Genomic DNA, 18,958 nt, shown 5'->3' on the forward strand with positions numbered 1-18,958 from the left:
CCCAGTGGTGGTAGGGCCCACTGTTGCCACCACACTGGAATGGATGTTCAGTTGAGCATCCTTGTGAACCAGAGACTCACTATAGTAGACTTGACTTTGGACAAGAAAGGATGAGACCTTCTGCCAGCCTTCTAATGTTAATTTTTCTACCAGAACCCCAGAGACTTCCAGCCACACAGCAGTTCTGACCCACTTTTGTTTGGCTGGGTTGCAAGGGGGCGCTGTCTGCAACTCTGCCACCTTGCGCCTTGACGGGAAATGAGCTCAGTTAAGTAGGCAGGTCCCAGTGAGGCTTTTCTGTAACACCAATATTAATCTCATGGAGTATGGAAAAAAATATCCTCGTATCTCTCTGCCCCATTTTCATGTGTTGATGTTCAGGACAGAGGATCACACGGGGATGCTTTTGCTGCTGAATTAAAAGGCTAGTTTCCCTCCAACCAGGATGTGTTGTCTTTCTCTCTGCCTCTGTCTCACCCTCTGCTCCCCCACCTCCCCCCAAAGCCTCTAGGACTCCACTCTGAATCCCACATATTGTTATGGCCTTGGTTCATGGAAGGGCAGGAGTGTTTTATAACTTTGTTTTCTGAACTTCTGCCTTTTTTTTTTTTTTGGAACAGAGCAGCACTTTCCAGAGGTGATGCTGGGGGAAGAATTTCTTAGCCTAAGTCTGGACCAGGTGTGCAGCTTGATATCCAGTGACAAGCTGACTGTTTCTTCAGAAGAGAAGGTATGATGTGGCCCCTTGGTGAAACAGGAGTCTCATGTGGGACGGACTTGAGGTTTAGGAAGACCTTTTCTGAGAGCTTATTTTTTTGTCTCTTTGAAGAAAAGAAAAGACAGGCCTTCTGATCCTTGACCACTAATTTCACTTTTTGGATCCTTTAAAGAAGAAATAATGGTGGTGATGATGGTGGTGACAGAGCTGCCTTCATTTACTGAACATTTATAGTTTGCCAAGCACTTTGCTAAACACTTTATGTTCTTCATTTCCCCGAGCCTTCACCACAGCCCTGTGAAGCAGGCATTGCTGTGGTCCCCACATTACAGATGAGGCAAAGTGAGACTCAGGAGTTAATTGGCTTATCCAAGGTCACTTGGTCACTGCAGAGCTGGTGGCTTCCTGTCACCTGGCTTTTTGGAAAATTTATCTTTATTGTTGAAAGTAGATGTCCGTCCTTTTTTTTACCCCCAATTGACCCCCACTGCTCCCTGCTTCTGCCCTCTACCTTCACTGCACTATTGTCTATGTCCAAAGGTTGTGCATATATGCAAATAACTTCTTTAGTGTATCTCTTCCTGCCCCCCCCCCTTCCTCTGAGGTTTGTCAGTCTGTTCCCTGCTTCCATGCTTCTGGATCTTTTTTTTAAAATTTTTATTCTCACCGAAGGACACTTTTCCATTTTTTTGCTCAGATAGAGTGGGAGGGAGAGAGAGAGAGAGAAACATCGACGTGAAAGAAACACATCGAGTGGCTGCCACCCGCACGACCAACCTGGGCTGGGGACAAACTGCAACCGAGGTACGCGCCCTTAGCGGGAACTGAACCTAGGTCTCTCTGCACCGTAGGCCAACGCTGTAACTGCTGAGCCAAACTGGCCAGGGCCTTCTGGATCTTTTCTGTTTGTCAGTTATTTTTGTTCATTAGATTCCACAAATAAGTGAGATCATGTGATACTTGTCTTTCTCTGACTGGCTTATTTCACTTACTGTCCCACATGGCCTCTTATGAGTATCATTGAGCATTTATGCCAGAGCAGACCTTTTGGGAACATCTATACCAACAGGGGTTTGGAATTCTCTGATGATGAAACTGAAGCCCAGAGAGGGACAGGAACTGCTGAAAGTCACACAGTCAGTATCTGTGCAAGAACTAAACTCAGGGCTCTTGACACCCAATCTCCTTACTTACTGACCAACCACTTCCTTTTTGCTGGGAGCTTGACTTCTGCCCACTGCTCTATCTGACCTGTGACTGCTCATCTTTCCTACTTCTAGGCCTTCCCTCTCACTGACCCTCTGATTGGAGTATCTCCCGGTCCATCTTTCACTGGTTAAATTCCAAACCAGTTCAGATTCTTCTACTACCAGGAAATGTAGTCTTTTGCACTGAAAATAACATAAGCTTTGGTGTTGGCCAGCTGGCTCCAAATCTCATCTCTAGTATTTACAAATTACTTGTGTGACCTTGGGTAAGATACTTTGCTTCTCTATCTGTTTCCTTATCTATAAAGTGAAGATACTAATAGAATGTATTCCATAGGGCATATGTGGAAATTAAATAGGATAAGGTTTGTAAAATGCCTGGTATCATATCTGGGACCTAGTAGGTGTTCAATCAGTGTTAGTTGAGTTTATTATTGATCTTGTATCTGAAATTAAGCCCTTTGTATTCTGTGTTCCAAAATGCCACTCACGTTGTTGTTTTTCATTGTAGTTAGCTCTGACCCTGTCTGTCTTCCTTCCCTGAGCTGTGAGTTCCTTGATGGCAGGGGCCACTTTTTATTGATCTCTGTAGCTTCAGAGATGTTCAATACATGTTTCTTGAATTGTCCTAGTTCACTCCTAGTGTCCAAACTTGAGGTCTTTGCCTGAGGGAATATTTAAGGAGAAGCCCTTGAAAAGGATTTTACGTTGGAGATAAGACTGAGTCCAGAAGCATGTGTCCAAAAAATGAGGTAAAATTCACAAGCCCCTGCCTGTTGTCCTGCAGAAGTTTAATTAAGAAGAAAACCAGTTGTTTATTGAACTGTGAGCTGCCTTGAAACTTCAGAGAAGGTGGCTGGCACAATAATCTATACTCTTCTTTAGGCTCAGGGAGGCCTCTGCTTCCACTAACTGGTGTGAAACAGCACCTCTGGGGAAAATAATGCCTCTGGCCAGGCCAAAGGCTCCTTCCTGCCCCAGCCTCAGCTACAGAGTGAACTCCCTCTCTTCTTGCCAAGCCTGTTTAATGTCTGTCTGGCTTGTGCTACTAAATTGGCACAGACTGAACTAATTAATTGATTGGCTATGTGAATGTTGGGGCAGTTGGTCAGTTTGGGCCTGCTTGAGCATGTTTTCAAAGTGTAGTTTGAAAAAATGGAAGCTGTCATAATACAGCAGGATTTGGATCAACTTGGAGGTATTTGGGTTGAGAAGGGGAACCCTGCTATCTTGAATTCATGCTGGCTAATCCTGCTCTGGGGTCATAGTAAGTTTTCTTCAGGTAAGGACTTACTGTGCCAGGGCAAGGGTGGAGCAGGGCTGCTAGCTGGGACAGGCAACTTGGACTTTGGACTCAGGCAGATACTGACTGTATGACCTTGAAAAGTCACTGATCTGTTTGAACCTTAGTTTTCTTACATGTAAAATGGGAATACTAAGAGTACCTCCCTTATAGAGTTGTCATGAGGATTAGACATAATGGGTATAAAACAGTAAATATAGTGTGTGGCAGGTGCTCAATAAATTGAATTTGTCATTGTGATTACCATAATTTTGAAGCACTATTCATAATGGTAAAATAAACCATGAAATTAATTGCCTATTTCCAGGAACAAAGAAGCATGGCATTAAATCTACACCCTTGAAAATTGTCGATAGTGACTATTTATTTATTCATATGCTTGCATATGAGTTACTTGTACTGTATAATCAGTGTTTGGAGTATAGGAATTTTTCACATTAATGAAGTTGTGTATCATATTTGGTTCTCAGAAGTTTTGTGTAACTTCAGAATTATGTGCCGCTTTTCAGAAAGTAGAATACTCGTGATCTTGATCCCTTTGGTACTTTTAAGGTTGGCAGTACAATTTTGAGGCTTATCAAAGTTTAGTGGGATTTGGCCTACATTTTCTCTTTGGTGAAACCCATAGTTTTATTTCCCCTTAATTAAGCACATGTTGCTGGAAGTTAAATGTCTGGAACCTCTGACAATTAGATGTTCATCATTTGGATGCTAGCCTTTTAGGCTTTGAAAATTCTGTAATCTGTTTCAGGAGATTTGGTGATTTCTACTCCCTTTAATTCCATTGCATATCATAGGCAATTTCTAGCATGCACAATAGCTTTTTCTTTCAACATTACATTATAGGGAACTGATTGGAGTGTATTTGAAGTAAGATCAGGGATCTTAATTTAAGCTAAAATTCAGTTGCATTTAATGTTAACATTTGCACAAAACCCAGCTGAGTAATCATATAACCCATATTCAACTAAATCCACACTTAAACAACAATATTAACTATATCATTATTTACCTCTTGTCTATAGCATACAGGTTTCCTTATGAAGCCACATTTCAGATATTAAAATGTGAAAAAATATACATCTTAAAATAGAGGAAATGTGATATTTTAGTATTGATGATGGTTAGAAATGACAATGGCTGAGCCCAGGCAGTTTGCTCATTGGGAGTTTGAAGGTATAGGTTTTATATTTAGAGTGGCTGAATTTAAATCCTGGCTCTACTTCTTTGACAAGCTGAGTGACCTTGGGCAAGTTATTTACCTACCACCAAAATGTATGCACCGAATATAGTCATGGATTTTGTCAATCTTAAGGTAACTGCTAAAGTGGTATTGGGTTCATGGTATACACACACACACAAAATATTTGTTGAATGAATGAATGAAAAACCTCTTTAAGTCTCAGTTTCCTCATCTATAAAAGGAGAATAATAATATACACATCTTATAGAGTTTTTTTGAGGATCAAATCAGATAATACATAAAAAATGCTTAGCACATAGGAAGTGTTCATTATTATAAGATGTGATTATTACTGCTATTAGTACTATTAGTAGTACTGCTACTACTACTACTAACTGTTGAGTGGGGCTTTTCTCAAGGGGAAGCTCTTCACAGAGCCCATATTGATCTGGGTGGTTGTGTGACCTGGAGCTTGGTGCCTAGCAGGGGCAGAGAGGGGTAGTGGCCTCTTGGTCCCCAGTGTACCCAGTACCCTCAGCCCTGTTTGGGCTTTTCCCATGGCTCAGATACTGTTCTTCTTCCATCATCACTTATTTTTGCCTATGCCTTATATCCTCTGCTGTACTCATATTCTTTGAGGGCTGTAAGGGTACCTTTGCCTTCTTTGTGTCACTCACAGTGCCTGACACAGAGCCCCCAGAGATCTGAGCAGACATTTTATGAGAGAACAAAGAAGCTGATTGAGGCTGGACTCTTCCCTGAGCCAGCTGAAGTTATGGGAATAATTTTAATATTTTCCCAGATAATAAGGAAAAATATAGGAACTAGAGGTTAGAGGAGGGCATGGATCTTTGCCCTTATTTATCTTTTTTTTCCTTCATGTAGTTTTTGTTTTAAACATTTTATTATTTGAGAGAGGACGAAAGGATCTGGTAGGAGTCACAAAATCATTAGTTCTTTGGATAGGACCTTCTCCCTCCACCCCCACTCCAAGACAGTGGGAAGATCGAGGAACAAGCACCTTCCAGTCACTTGATTCTTCTGCATGGAGTGTGTCGCTAGGCCAGAACTAAGCCTGTGAACAGAAAGCCTGTTTCTTCTATTCCCCTTTGAGACTTTCACCATGGACAGCCTCTATGACCCAGGGGCAGGGTAAACAACCTTCTGGGACAAACTTAGTCCAAGGATTGGAGAGATGACTTCTGAGTTCTAGTTCAGTTTTGCCACTGAATTGCTGGTTACTGGACTTGTGTGAATCTTTGCTTTCTTAGCTGATACATATGTTGCTACCCTCAAAAATTCCATGTATTATGAAATACTATTAAGGTTTTCAGAGTGAATACTAATGGGGAAATGGCCCACATTTGAAATACAGGTCAGGAAGAAATTGTTTTGTTCTCTTGAAAAGTTAGATAAGTGTCAAGTTTGTATTATAATGAGAACTATAGGTTAGTTTCTCTGTGTGATACCTCCTAAAACAGTAATCAGGGACAAAATTCTGATATCTTATCTCCTGGAAGGGATTGGGCCCTGTCTCTGAGAATAATTAATGTTGCATTCCTCCTGTCTGAATTCCTAGCCTCACCAGCCAGCAGTAGGTGTGGGATACAGGCTTGAGTTCCTCTGCCAGTAGACTGGGCTTGCAGACTTGCTGCCTAGGTGTTATTCTATAACTAAGCAGGTATACCTTAGTCCTAGGCTGAGAAATTGGCAGTCTTGCCTTTCTCTGAGGTCAGCATTAGAGTTTTCAACTTCTCAGCCTGCAAACAATGATCTGTGGGGGGCCCTACCTCAGCATTACTCTTTTTACTGTTCTCCTTTGGAGAGTGTAATTCAATAAGCACCTAGGAGTGGAATACCACACACTATGACCAAAAAGCTATTTTGACTGCCCACTGTTCTCCAGGTACATTTCACACATCATTTAAAAAAATGTGGCATTTTCAGTTTTTCACCATTAAGTGTTAGCTGTGAGCTTTTCATATGTGACTTGATTGTATTGAGTGGTTGAAGATGGCTATGGATTAAGTGGAAGCTACACTGACCTCCCAGGACTAAACTGGAATTACAACTAGAATGTAGAAAAATTATCCTGAATAAGCAACTGAAGACTAGATGGAGAGAACCTTTATAACCAAGGATGTAAAGAGGAGGCCACATTGAGACTGGTATGAAGTGCAGAGGCACGAGAGGGCTGGCTGGACTCTAATGCAGCAGCTGAAGTTCTGGAGGATATCTCAGCTGTGGGGGGTTTCCCTGAGAAGTCTGGGGTCTAAACCCCAAGCTGGGCTCCCCAGCCCAGACTAAGAGAACCAGGAAAGGTGACCACATAACATTGGGCTTTGAAAAGCACTGGGAGTTCTCTCCAGCAGGGAGAGATGGCTAGAAACACAGGCATTCGCTTAAAGGGCCAACACACTAAATTTTGTTTGTAGTCATTCACCTTGGGCTCTGGTAGAGAGAGGGCAGAGTGGACCAGAACTGTGTAAGGAGAGCTGGTGTTGGTGGCTCTGGAGAGAGAGCTGAGAGGACAGCTGCCAGGATTCCTGTGCTGAGTCATTTCCATGTGCTGCAAAACCATCTTTCTCAGGCAGAGCTTTCCCATCTGTGCAGTTTTAGCTTGGAGGAAAGCAATAGTCCCCCTCACCCCCCCCATTGGAATCCCTCTTGCTGTACCCTGTAGTGCTTATGTCCTGCTGAAGACTATAATCTGAGGCTTATTAAGTGATTGAGACTAATAGCCAGCAGGCAGAGATGGATCTCTGAGTGCTTTGAGTCTTTTTCTGACCTGTTTTGGGCCTAGGGCTAGTAAAAGCAGACCTTGGTGTGCAACTCAGTTCTTTCTACACATGCCTGACTGCAGCAGAGGGAGCCACAAGGTGTGGATTGCTGATAGCTCCAAACAGGGTACTCAGGGCTAGTCACATACAACATCTAGCCTTGGCCTACGCCAGAGACCCACCAAAGAGGCCCAAAACCAATAAACCCAGTGGCCAGCTTCAGACAACAGCAGAGTAGGATCCAATAAACTTCACAAGAAGTATAACCATAGGGTGATATTGGTAAGCTCCAAACCTTGCTGAGGCATATTCTGCTTTATGTGATAAGCACCTGCACAGCAGTCTGCATGCTGTGTTGGGGGTTGAGCCTCACTGTCGGCTAGCCTGAGGGTTGAGCCCATGCACAAAAGGGCCAGTAGCAATCAAGATACAGTTAAAATAGGAGGGCCCACACAATGCACACAAGGGACATTAGTAGAGCACCTGGGCCTGTGATCAGGGAGACTGAACCACTGGGTCTCACAGGTCAACTACTATATAAGGCCACTCTACCAAGACTGGGAGTTGTAGCAGATCTACATAATACATAGAAACAAACCCCAAAAGGCAGCCAAAATGAGGAGACAAAGCAACAACTCCTAAATGAAAGAATCAGAGAATTCTCCAGAAGATGAGCTAAATGAAACAGATATAAGCAATTTATCAGATATAGAGTTTAGAGTAATGGTTATGAGGATGCTCAGCAGCATGAAAAAAGATATAGAAACTATGAAAAACACCCAGTCAGAAATGAAGAATGACATAGCAAAAATAAAGAATGCACTAGAAGGAATAAACAGCAGATAGAGGAAGCTGAGGATTGGATCAGTAAATTGAAGACAGAGTAGGAAAAGTCATTCAATCAGGGAACGAAAAAGAATAAACAATTAAAAACAGGAGGATAGTTTAAGGGACAACATGAAATATAACAATATTTGCATTATAGGAGTACCAGAAGGAGATGGAAGTGAGCAAGGGAAAGAGAACCTGTTTGAAAAAATAATGGCAGAAAACATCCCTAACCTGGTGAAGTAAAAAAAAATCACAAAAGTTCAGGAAGCACAGAGAGTCCCGAGCAAGAAACCCAAAGTGGCCCAAGCCAAGACACATAATTAAAATGCCAAAAATTACAGACATTTTTGTAATTTTGTCTGTAAGAGAGAATCTTAAAGGCAGCAAGAGAAAAACAATTTGTTACCTATGGAGGAGCTCCTATTTCTCAACAGAAACACTACAGGCCAGAAGGGAATGTCATGATATATTCAAGGTAATGAAAAGCAAAGATCTGAAACCAAGACTACTGTATCTGATAAGGCTATCATTCAAAATAGAAGGTGAAGTAAAGAGCTTCCCAGACAGAATAAGGCTAAAGGAGTTTATTACCACCAAAACAGCATTATAAGAAATGTTAAAGAGACTGCTGTAACAATAATAAGAAATATATATATATATATATATATATATATATATATATATACATACATAGGTATAAAAAATAAAAATAGCAATAAATAAGTACCTATCAATAATAACCTCAAATGTAAATCAATTAAATGCTCCAATCAAAAGACACAGAGTAGTGAATATATAAGAAAACATGAGCTATATATACAAGAGACCCATCTCAGAAGAATAGAATCACACAGGATGAAGGAAAAAAACCCCAAAAACACAGGTCGGAAAAAAATTTCCATGCAAATGGAAATGAAATAAAAGCAGGCAAACCTACAACCAACATCATACTCAAGGCACAAAAACAAAGTGTTTCCCTTAAGAACAGGAACAAGCCATGGATGTCTACTTTCACCACTCTTATTCAACATAATACTGGAAGTCTTAGTTACAGTGATCAGACAAGAAGAAAAAATAAAAGGCATCCAAATTGGGAAGCAGGAAGTGAAACTGTCATTATTCACAGATGACATGACATTGTACATAGAAAACCTTAAAGACTCCACTAAAATTATACTAGATTTATTAAATGAATTAGGCAAAGTAACAGGATACAACATTGACATCCAGAAATTGATGGCATTTTTATACACCAATAATGAACTCTCAGAAAGAGAAACTAAAAAACAACCCCATTTACCATTGCAACAACAACAAAAAATTAAGGTACCTAGGAATAAACTTAACCAAGGTGGTAAAAGACCTGTATAAGGAAAACTACAGGACATTGAAAAAAGAAATAGAGGAAGATACAAACAAGTAGAAGCATATATCATGTCCATGGATTGGTAGAATTAATATAATTAAAATTTTCATACTACCCAAAGCAATCTATAGATTCAATGCAATCCTTATTAAAATACCAACAGCATATTTCAAGGATCTAGAACAAATACTTTGCAAATTTTATATGGAACCAAAACAGACCCTGAATAGCCACAGCACTCTTGAGAAAGAAGAACAAAGTAGGAGGGACCACAATACTGGATATCTAGTTATACTGCAAGGCCATTATAATAAAAACAGCTTGGTACTGGCACATGAACAGGTATAGAGATCAGTGGGACAGAACAGAGAACCCAGAAATCGACCCAAGCCATTACACTCAGTTAATATTCAACAAAAGAGGCAAGAGCATACAATGAAGTAAAGACAATCTCTTCAATGAATGGTTTTGGGAAAATTGGACAGGTACATGCAAATAAATGAAAGTAGACCACCAACTTACACCATACACAAGAATAAACTCAAAATAGATAGAAGACTTAAATGTAAGTTGTGAAACTATAGAAATTCTAGAAGAAACCATAGGCAGCAAAATGTCAGACATCTTGCATAGCGGAACTTTCACCAATACATCACCTAAGGCAAGAGAGACAAAGGAAAAAAAATAAACAAATGGGACTATGTCAAACTAAAAAGCTTCTGCACTGCAAAAGAAACCATCAACAAAATGAAAAGGGATCCCACTGTATGGGAGAACATATTTGCTAATGATACATCTGATAAGGGGTTAATTTCTAACATATATAAAGAACTCATAGAACTTAATGAAAGGAAGACAAAGAATCCAATTAAAAAATGGGCAAAAGACCAAACTAGATATTCTCCAAAGAGGATATGCAGATAGTCAAGAGACATATGAAAAAATGCTCAAAGTCACTAATCATCAGAGAGATGCAAATTAAAATGACAATGAGGTATCCGGTCACACTTGCCAGAATGGCTGCCATCAACAAATCAACAAACAACAAGTATTGGTAAGGATGTGGAGAAAAGGGGACTCTAGTATACTGCTGGTGGGAATGCAGACTGATGCAATCACTATAGAAAACAGTATGGAATTTTCTCAAAAATTTAAAATGAAACTGCCATTTGACCCAGTGATCCCCTTCTAGGAATCTGTCCTAAGAAGCCTGAAACATCATTCAGAAAGAATATATGCACCCCCATGTTCATAGCAACATATTTATTTAAAATAGCTAAGATCTGGAAAGAGCCCAAGTGCCCATCAGTAAATGAGTGGATAAAAATGCTGTGGTACATTTACACAATGGAATACTATGCAGCTGTAGAAAAGAAGAAAATCTTACCCTTTGGGACAGCATGGGGAGTATTATGCTAAGTGAAATAAGCCAGTCAGAGAAAGACAAGTATCACATGATCTCACTTATATGAGGGATCTAATGAACAAAATAAACTGACAAACAGAATAGATCCAGAGACATGGAAACATGGAACAGACTGACGAATCTCAGAGTAAGGGAGTGGCTGGAGGAGATTAACCAAAGAATTTATATGCATGTATGCATATAACCCATGGACACAGACAGTAGTGCAATGAAAGCCTGTGGGGGGGTGGCTGGAGCAGGGTGGACAGGGTCAATGGAGGAATAAAAGGGAGACATCTGTAATATTTTCAATAGTTAAGATAAATGAAAAATAAATAAATTTAAAAAATGTGGTGTTTGTGCCCTGGCCGGTTTGGCTCAGCGGTTAGAGCATCGGCCTGCGGTCCGGAGAGACCCGGGTTCAGTTCCCGCTAAGGGCACGTACCTCGGTTGCAGTTTGTCCCCGGCCCTGGTTGGTTGTGTGGGTGGCGACCACTCGATGTGTCCCTTTCACATCGATGTTTCTCTCTCTCTCTCTTCCTCTCTCTCCCTCCCACTCTACCTAAACAAAAAATGAAAAAATGTCCTTGGGTGAGGATGATTAAAAAAAAAAAAAAATGTGGTGTTTGTATTGAAGTAAGTTCAGAGACATGAGCAAATAAAAAGTGCACAGCTCAACTTTTTACAAAGTACAACACCCACATAACTTGCTCCCAGATCTAGAAACAGAACCTTAGAACTCCCTTCCAGTCACTTCCCCCACCTCAAGAAGCATAACTACTATTTTGACATCTCATAGGTTAGTTTTGCCAGTTTTTGAACTTTATACAAATGGAATACTGGTGTATGTATGTTTTTGTGCTGACTTCTTTTGCCAACGTATTGTTTTTCACACATCGCTTCTAATTGTTATAACTCAAGACAGAGTTTATTGTCTCAATTTTGCAGAAGAAGGGAAACTAAGGCATATTGACAGTAGGTAGCTCCATGGATTGAAGTTGATTGTGTCTGTCTCCCAGACCCCAGCTCTTTATTTATTAGTGCATGCCCACTCCAGTGGGGAGACAGAGGTGAGTGACACTTAGTCATTACTATTTAAGAGTCTGGTGGACAGACAGACCCAAAACATGTGTCTATAATATGTGGCCGAGAGAAGTAGTTGCCTGTAATAAAAGTTCCAGGAAAGCACCCTGGAGTGTTTTATTCCAGATTGTTGTGTGGGGAAGCACTAATAAAAAAGGAAATATTTGAGCTAAACCTTGGAGAACGAGAGTAGGGTTTTGGAAAGCTTATAGGTAGAAAGATTATAGGAAGTCTGGAATAACATTGTACTTGGGGGAAAGTAACCAGAGTAATGAAAATCAAGGGTCTTTGATGGGGAGGTGTGGATGTTGGGAGATGAGGCTGAGAATGAAGGAGGGGATGTGGAGAGGGTTAGGAGTGAGGATTTTATTCTCTAGGTCAGTGTTTACCCAACTGTGTGCTGTAAAACCACATTGCTGTGAAATGTTTATAGATGTTTAGGTTTAAAAAAAAAGTTCTCAGGTCAGATATATTTAGGAGACAGTGGTTAAACAAAGAAACCAGGGTAAGAAATTATAGGACTTGCCAGAACAGAAGTTTTTTACTTCCCAGGGCACAGGAGATGGCAAGCTTCCTTACTCCTTCCCAGAGCAGGTGGGTGGAGTTCATCTAGTCCCAGGTTTACAGCAACACTGTCCACAAGGGTCCTGTGGCCAACACACTCCACCTGCTGGCACAGCGTTCCAAACTATTAAAGACCCGTATCTGAATTGTATGGGCCTGTGAGCCATTCTGGCCTCAGCTTCCATTGAGCTTCCAGACTTGAATTGCTTTTTATTTAAAGCGCCTGAGCATTTCTCTTTTGCTTTTATTTTTTTGTAAGCGGGCTGGTTTCACATGTTTGGAGCTTTGGGGAAGATTCCTTCCAAGTCAGATTGCTCTCTCATATGGACTAAAAGACATTCTCCATCCCTGGGTCATGCTTCAACCATTTGTAGGATTAGCGCCACTGAAGTCGGCTCTCAGCTTGCAGGCATTTCTACCGAACCATTGTGCTCTAGTCCTTCTCCTTACCCTTTGCAGAATGGTCCTGAAGGTCTTTTTACTGGCCAAAAGCAGTAGTGAAAAGCTGAAGAGCAATTTCCAGACAAGGCCATGCTACTGTTTTTGTTTTGTTATAATTTTTGTTGTTTCTATAAAGTCAGATATTTAGCAGTGTGCTCTTGTTGGAAGAGAACCATGCACCCAGTTATTCCTGCTTTGGTTAACATATTCATTCTCAGTAAATATATATATTTTTTAAACGGATGAAGACCACACTTTTTTTTTTTCCTTTATTGGTTTTAGAGAGAGAGAGGGAGAGAGAAAAATATCGACGTGAAAGGGACACATCGAGTGGCTGCCACCCGCAGGACCAACCAGGGCCGGGGACAAACTGCAACTGAGATACATGCCCTTAGAGGGAACCGAACCTGGGTCTCTCTGGACCACAGGCCGACACTCTAACCTCTGTGCCAAACTGGCCAGGGCTCAGTAAATATTTTTTGAGTGCTTTTTATGTGGCAGATAGTGCATTACTCACAGGAGAGACATTGGTAAACAGATAAACACAAGATTCCTGCCTTCGTGGAACTTATAATCACACGAGGGACATAGATTTTATCAAATATCCACACACATAAATAATATAGCTACAAACTGGGAAATGCACGAGGGAGGAAATGTACAGGGTGCTGCTATAGTGCAGATTGAAAGCCAGTGGTTCTGATTGATGCCCTGTCACCAGTTTGCTGGGCAAGGTTGGGTAGACCACTTTCTCACTCTTTGCCCCACTTTTCCCTTTTGAAGTGCCTGTAGCTGCTTTACAGGGCCCTTGTGAGTCTGAAATGCAACAACTACAAGAAAGAGCTTTCAAGTGCCCCCTAAAACCTTAAGATGATGATACTGTCAGAAGGAAGTGCAGCTGGGTAGGTTTTCTAGTGTCTGGTAGCCTGCAGACTAGGAAATCTAGCCAGTGGTATGCTGGTAAATTTTTAACAACTGCCTCTCCAGAAAAATTCTAAAAGCCCTGATTCATTTACTGATTCATTTTCTAATTTCCATGTTGTAATTATTTCCACCAAGGCTGATTTCAGATGACCAATGTTATGTCACTAAATGCTGGGTTGGAAAGAAATACACATGAGGAGCTCCAGCCCAGCATATCACTGCTCCCAGCTGTCCCTGGTGTTTGTGTGATGGGGGTGGGGTGTGATGGGGGTCGAGTGTGATGGGGGTGGGAGGGTGGGGGAGCAGTAGTATATTTAACCTAACTCTATTAAAATTTGGTTTAAGAAACAGCAACAGAAATCTGACAGTCATTCTTGTGTCTAGAAGTGCTGTCTTCTTGATTTAAGATTATGGCAGTGTGGCCCTGGCCAATGGTTTGCTCAGTGGTTAGAGCGTCAGCTTGCAGGGTCTCAGGTTCAATTCCCATCAAGGGCATGTACCTGGGTTTCTGGTTCAATCCCTGGCCCTGGTTGGGGTCATGCAGGAGGCACCCAATCAATGTGTCTCTCACATCAGTGTTTCTTTCTATCCTCCCCCCCCACTCTCTCTGAAAATCAATGGAAAAATATCCTCGGGTGAGGATTAACAACAACAAAATTATGGCAGTAGATTTGGCAAATGCTGTTGGCTCAATTCCTAGGAAAGAAAAGGTTATCTAGGGGAGATGTCCTGGGAGGGCATAGAGGGTATGATTAGGATTATGAGTTTAGGAATGTAGTTTTCCATCTCCGCAGTCTGCCTGGGTTTTTCAACTAATTATGCCTCTGAGATGCAATATTGCATAATGTTAGAACTTGGGTTTTTGGAGCTAGAGGCGAGTTCACAACCCAAATTCACTACTTCTTGGCAGTGTGACCTTGGACAAGTTGCTAATCTCTCTGAGGCTATTTCTTCATCTATAAAATGTGAACAATACTTATGTCACTGAGTTTTGGTGGATGAAATGAGATCATGCATGTAAAATGCCTAGCACTGTTCCTGTTAATGATAAAGTTAGTCCTTCTCAAATCAGGAGTAACATATTAGGTCCATGTGTAGAACCTTGTATTTTCCCTGATGTTGTCAAAATTAGCTTCTTTCCCCTCCCTCTTGTGTTTTGCTGAGAATCACCTGGACTTTGCCAAGTCACTCCCCTCCCTATTTTAACTTGAGTCCTCCATCTTGATTCTCAGAATGCATTTTGAAAGCAGGGATAAGTGCTCCAGGCTCCCCACCTTACCAGCAGGGTGCAGGTGCAGTTGGCACGGCTCCCTGTGTGACTGGGGGTGAGGGGTAGGAAGATCAGTTCATATGGTGCTTTCTGGTAAAGACTTGTGCTTCCATTGGAAGTATAGTGAGCAGGGGGTGATTAAATCCAATTTTCTCCATCTCTTCCCACATAGCAACCTTGTAGTACTTAATAAATTGGTTTTGAATAAGAAGCACATAGGACATGATGCTGTTTCTTTGTTTAAAAATGAAACCTTAAGCATGTCTTGAGACAGCTGATTATTTCATCATGGGAACCTAGGAAAATATTTTCATCTGAGTAGACATCACCTTGTTCCATGGCTGAAGCCACAGATTCTCCTATAAAGGGCTAGAGAGTAAATATTTTAGGCTCTGTGGGCCTTAAAGTCTCAGTTCAACACTGCCATTGTAGTGCACAAAAAGCCACAGACAGTACATAAACAAATGAGAGTGGCCGTGTTCCAACAAAATTGTATTTACAAAAACAGGTGGCAGGCTGGCAGGCTGAATGTGGCCTATTGGCTTTAGTCTGCCAACCGCTGCTGCAGACGTTTGAGAGGCAGCCAGGAGCAATGGGTGAGAGCATGAGCACTGGAATGAGGTATGCATGCACCTCAGTTCTGCCGCTTTTTGGCTCTGGATTTGGGTGAATCACTTAAAGGGGAAGGTGTATTGGTTCACTGGGGTCTTATGAGAGTCCAGGGAGACAGTGTCTCTGAAGAATGGGGTGCAGGGCCTGCACTTGGTGAATATCAGTTGCTGTTACTTGTTGTCCCCTTGCCTTGGCCAGTCCCTTGATGGGAGGGGCTGTTGGGAATGATTTTAGGCACATTGAAAACCACAATGCTAGTTGGAAGCTTATTTGCTTGTTTATTTTTCAAGCATGAAGTCTACATGAAAAAAATACGTGGCCTTCTCAAGCTGCTGAGATTGCCATCCAGTGTTGCCTATGCTGTGGCTTTCACAGCCGAATAAATAGCGCAGCTAAGCGGAACCAGTTCGACAAGTCAAGCCAAAAATAAAAAGGTTAAATATTGGCTTCATTAGACTCAGCTTGCTTTTCAGCTTTTATAACAAAGACTAAGCTGTTTGATGGGGAAGGGCGTGATCAGTAAATGCCACCTACTCAAGGACTTGCAGTTCATTCTTTAACAAAGCTTTCTTAAACAGCCACCTGCTCTGTGCTGCCTGGCAGGGTGCTAGGTGGCAGGAGATGCAGAGATGGAGAAGGTACACTTCTCATCCTGCAAGAGCTCACAGTATAGTACAGGGGAGTAGAAGGAAGTGTGGATAACCCCGCAGAGTGGGACTGGCTGCCTACCACCTAACCCAACAATGTCAGATTTGTCCAGCAGTCTTTGGTCTATGTCCTGGCTCTGCCCCCTCACCAAAATTCTAGCCCCCACCTCCCCAGTGCTGCTCTTTGCTCCAGCCTCCTTACATTCTGAATTCATTTGTCCATTCATTCATTAACAAAGTATTTGTGTGTATTGTGTGCCAGCAAATAAGGTCCCTGTTCTCATAGATTTTTTTTTCTTTTTTCTTTATTGATTTTAGAGAGAGAGGAAGGGAGAAGGAGAGAGATAGAAACATTGATGAGCAAGAACATCGATTGGCTGCCTCCTGCATGCCCCCCCACTGGGGATCGGGCCCACAACCTGGGCATGTGCCCTGACTGAGAATCGAACCAGTGACCCCTTGGTGCATGGGTCGACACCATACACTGAGCCACACTGGCCGGGCTTCCCATAGATCTTAAGGTCTAGTTGAAGAAACACATACATACTGCTCCTTTTGTTCTCTTTCCTTCCCTTCCCTTTCTAATTCCTTGATCAATTCAAGTATGCCCAGTGCTGTCTCTCAGTCTGCTGGGATTGGTGCAATGCAGTGAACCAGCACACGCTGGTTGGAGTGAGAGGGAGCTTTACAAGGGAGCAAAAGCTCCAGATCTTTGTGTGCTCCAGATCTCTACACGCAGTCCCATTTATTTGCAGATTGATTCCCCAGGTTACAAGTGGATTTATGTAAATTATTTTCTTGAGATGGTGTTTCTGCAAACCATACAGCCTAGCCTTGTCTCTCGCTTTTTACCTCGGAAAGAGACTTTAAAGCTAAAAAATAACAAAATCAGCCATGCCTGGGCCTACGAGTGGTCTTCCAACTCTTTGTCATGCAAACCTTATCTTATTCACATGCAAACAAAGCATTTTTTTGCACCCAAGGCCTGTTTTCCTGCCCTCCAGTTGAACCTATCTGTCCACATACACACTTTGATCCTAGGCTGGCCAGGTTGTGAGAATGCATATCACAAGGTTACAAATTGTCCATCTGCCCTGGCTGGTTTGGCTCAGTGGTTAGAGCATTGGCCTGCGGACTGGAGAGTCCCAGGTTCGGTTCCTGCTAAGGGCACGTACCTCGGTTGTGGTTTGTCCCTGCCCTGGTTGGGGTCGTGTGGGTGGCAACTGCTCTATGGGTCTCTCTCATGTCGATGTTTCTCTCTCTCTCCCCCCCGCTCTTTCTCTCCCCTACTCTATCTGAAGATGAATGCAAAAAAAAAAAAAAAAAAAAAATGTCCTCGAGTGAGGATAAAAAAAAAATTTTAAAAACAAATTGTCCATCCACCAGCACCCATCCCCACAGCCCAGTCTGACTTAGGTATATATGTGGGAAATAAGTCCAGGCATTTTAGAGGCAAAGCATCATTAACATATCAATACACACAAACTATCTAGTTAGGTTAAGAAAAATCAGAGCCCTCACCCTGGGGAAATGTAGTTTTCATTTCAACTTTAACTTATAATATTGTAGTAGTATTTTTAAATTTCTCTTAGGCTTTCTTTTCTTCTTCCCTCCATTTTTCATTTTGAAATATTTCAAACCTATGGTCAAGTTTGAAAGAATTAATATTCATGTGTTCTTTACCTAGATTCACCAGTTGTTAACATTTTGTTTCATTTGCTTTTTTTCTCTCTGTGTGTGTATATTTAATCTTTTGTTTTGATGAACCATTTGACAATAAATTGCAGACATCATGACACTTCACTCCTAAATATTTTAGCATGTACCTCTTAAGAACAAAGATTTCTTTTCTAGCCATAAAACCATTACTATACTAAAGAAACTTAACACTGATACCACAATATTATCTAATGTATAGTATGTATTCAAATTTCCTAATAATCTCAAAGAAGTCCTTCTGACTGTTTCTTTAAATCCATGATCCATTCAAGGATCATGCACTGTATTTAGTTCTCCTGTCTCTAAACCACTTAATCTAGAACTGTTTCCCTGCCCCCCACCTTTCATAATATTAACAGTTTTGAAGACTCCAGATCAACTGTCTTGTAGAATGTTCCAAATACGGAGTTGTCTGATTTTTCCTTGCTATAAGGTTCAGGATAAACATTTTAGGAAGAATAACTACATAGGGGATACTGTGTCCTTTCCGTTAAATCACAATCAGGAATATAATTTGTTTGTCCTACTATTGGTAGCGGTAAGTTTGATCTCTTGTTAAATGTGGTATCTGTCAGATCTCCCCACTTGAGGCCCTACCCCCTCCCATGTAATTAATAGATAATCTTCGAGGTGCTGCTTTGAGAACTGTGAATATACCTTGTTCCCCAGGAACTTTTCACCCAATGATTTCAGCATCCATGGATGATCTTTGCTGAATGAAATATTACATTAGTGATTACAAAATGATGTTTTCCTAACTCTGTCATTTCTTCTACTTTTATTAGCTGACATCTTTCTGTAAAGAAGAGCCCTTCCCACATTTATTTCTTTTTTAGTATTTTTATGGACTCATGGATTCTTCTTTTATTCATTATCATCCATTACTATTGTTTTCTTTAAACTA

The 18,958-nt window shown here is 41.4% G+C and overlaps 1 protein-coding gene across 17 annotated transcripts in view; it reads left to right on the top strand.

The window, feature by feature from the left end:
• The window catches only part of KLHL3 (kelch like family member 3), a 551,388-nt gene that overhangs the window by 71,798 nt on the left and 460,632 nt on the right, over positions 1-18,958 (top strand). For all 17 annotated transcript variants that reach the window (XM_036281814.1, XM_036281822.1, XM_036281821.1 and 14 more), the window contains one exon: positions 621-730. In XM_036281814.1, the coding sequence (XP_036137707.1) occupies positions 621-730 (110 nt within the window). The remainder of the gene's footprint in view (positions 1-620; positions 731-18,958) is intronic.

This window comes from Molossus molossus, unplaced genomic scaffold (genome assembly GCF_014108415.1).
Source record: "Molossus molossus isolate mMolMol1 unplaced genomic scaffold, mMolMol1.p scaffold_m16_p_4, whole genome shotgun sequence".
Lineage (NCBI taxonomy): Eukaryota > Metazoa > Chordata > Mammalia > Chiroptera > Molossidae > Molossus > Molossus molossus.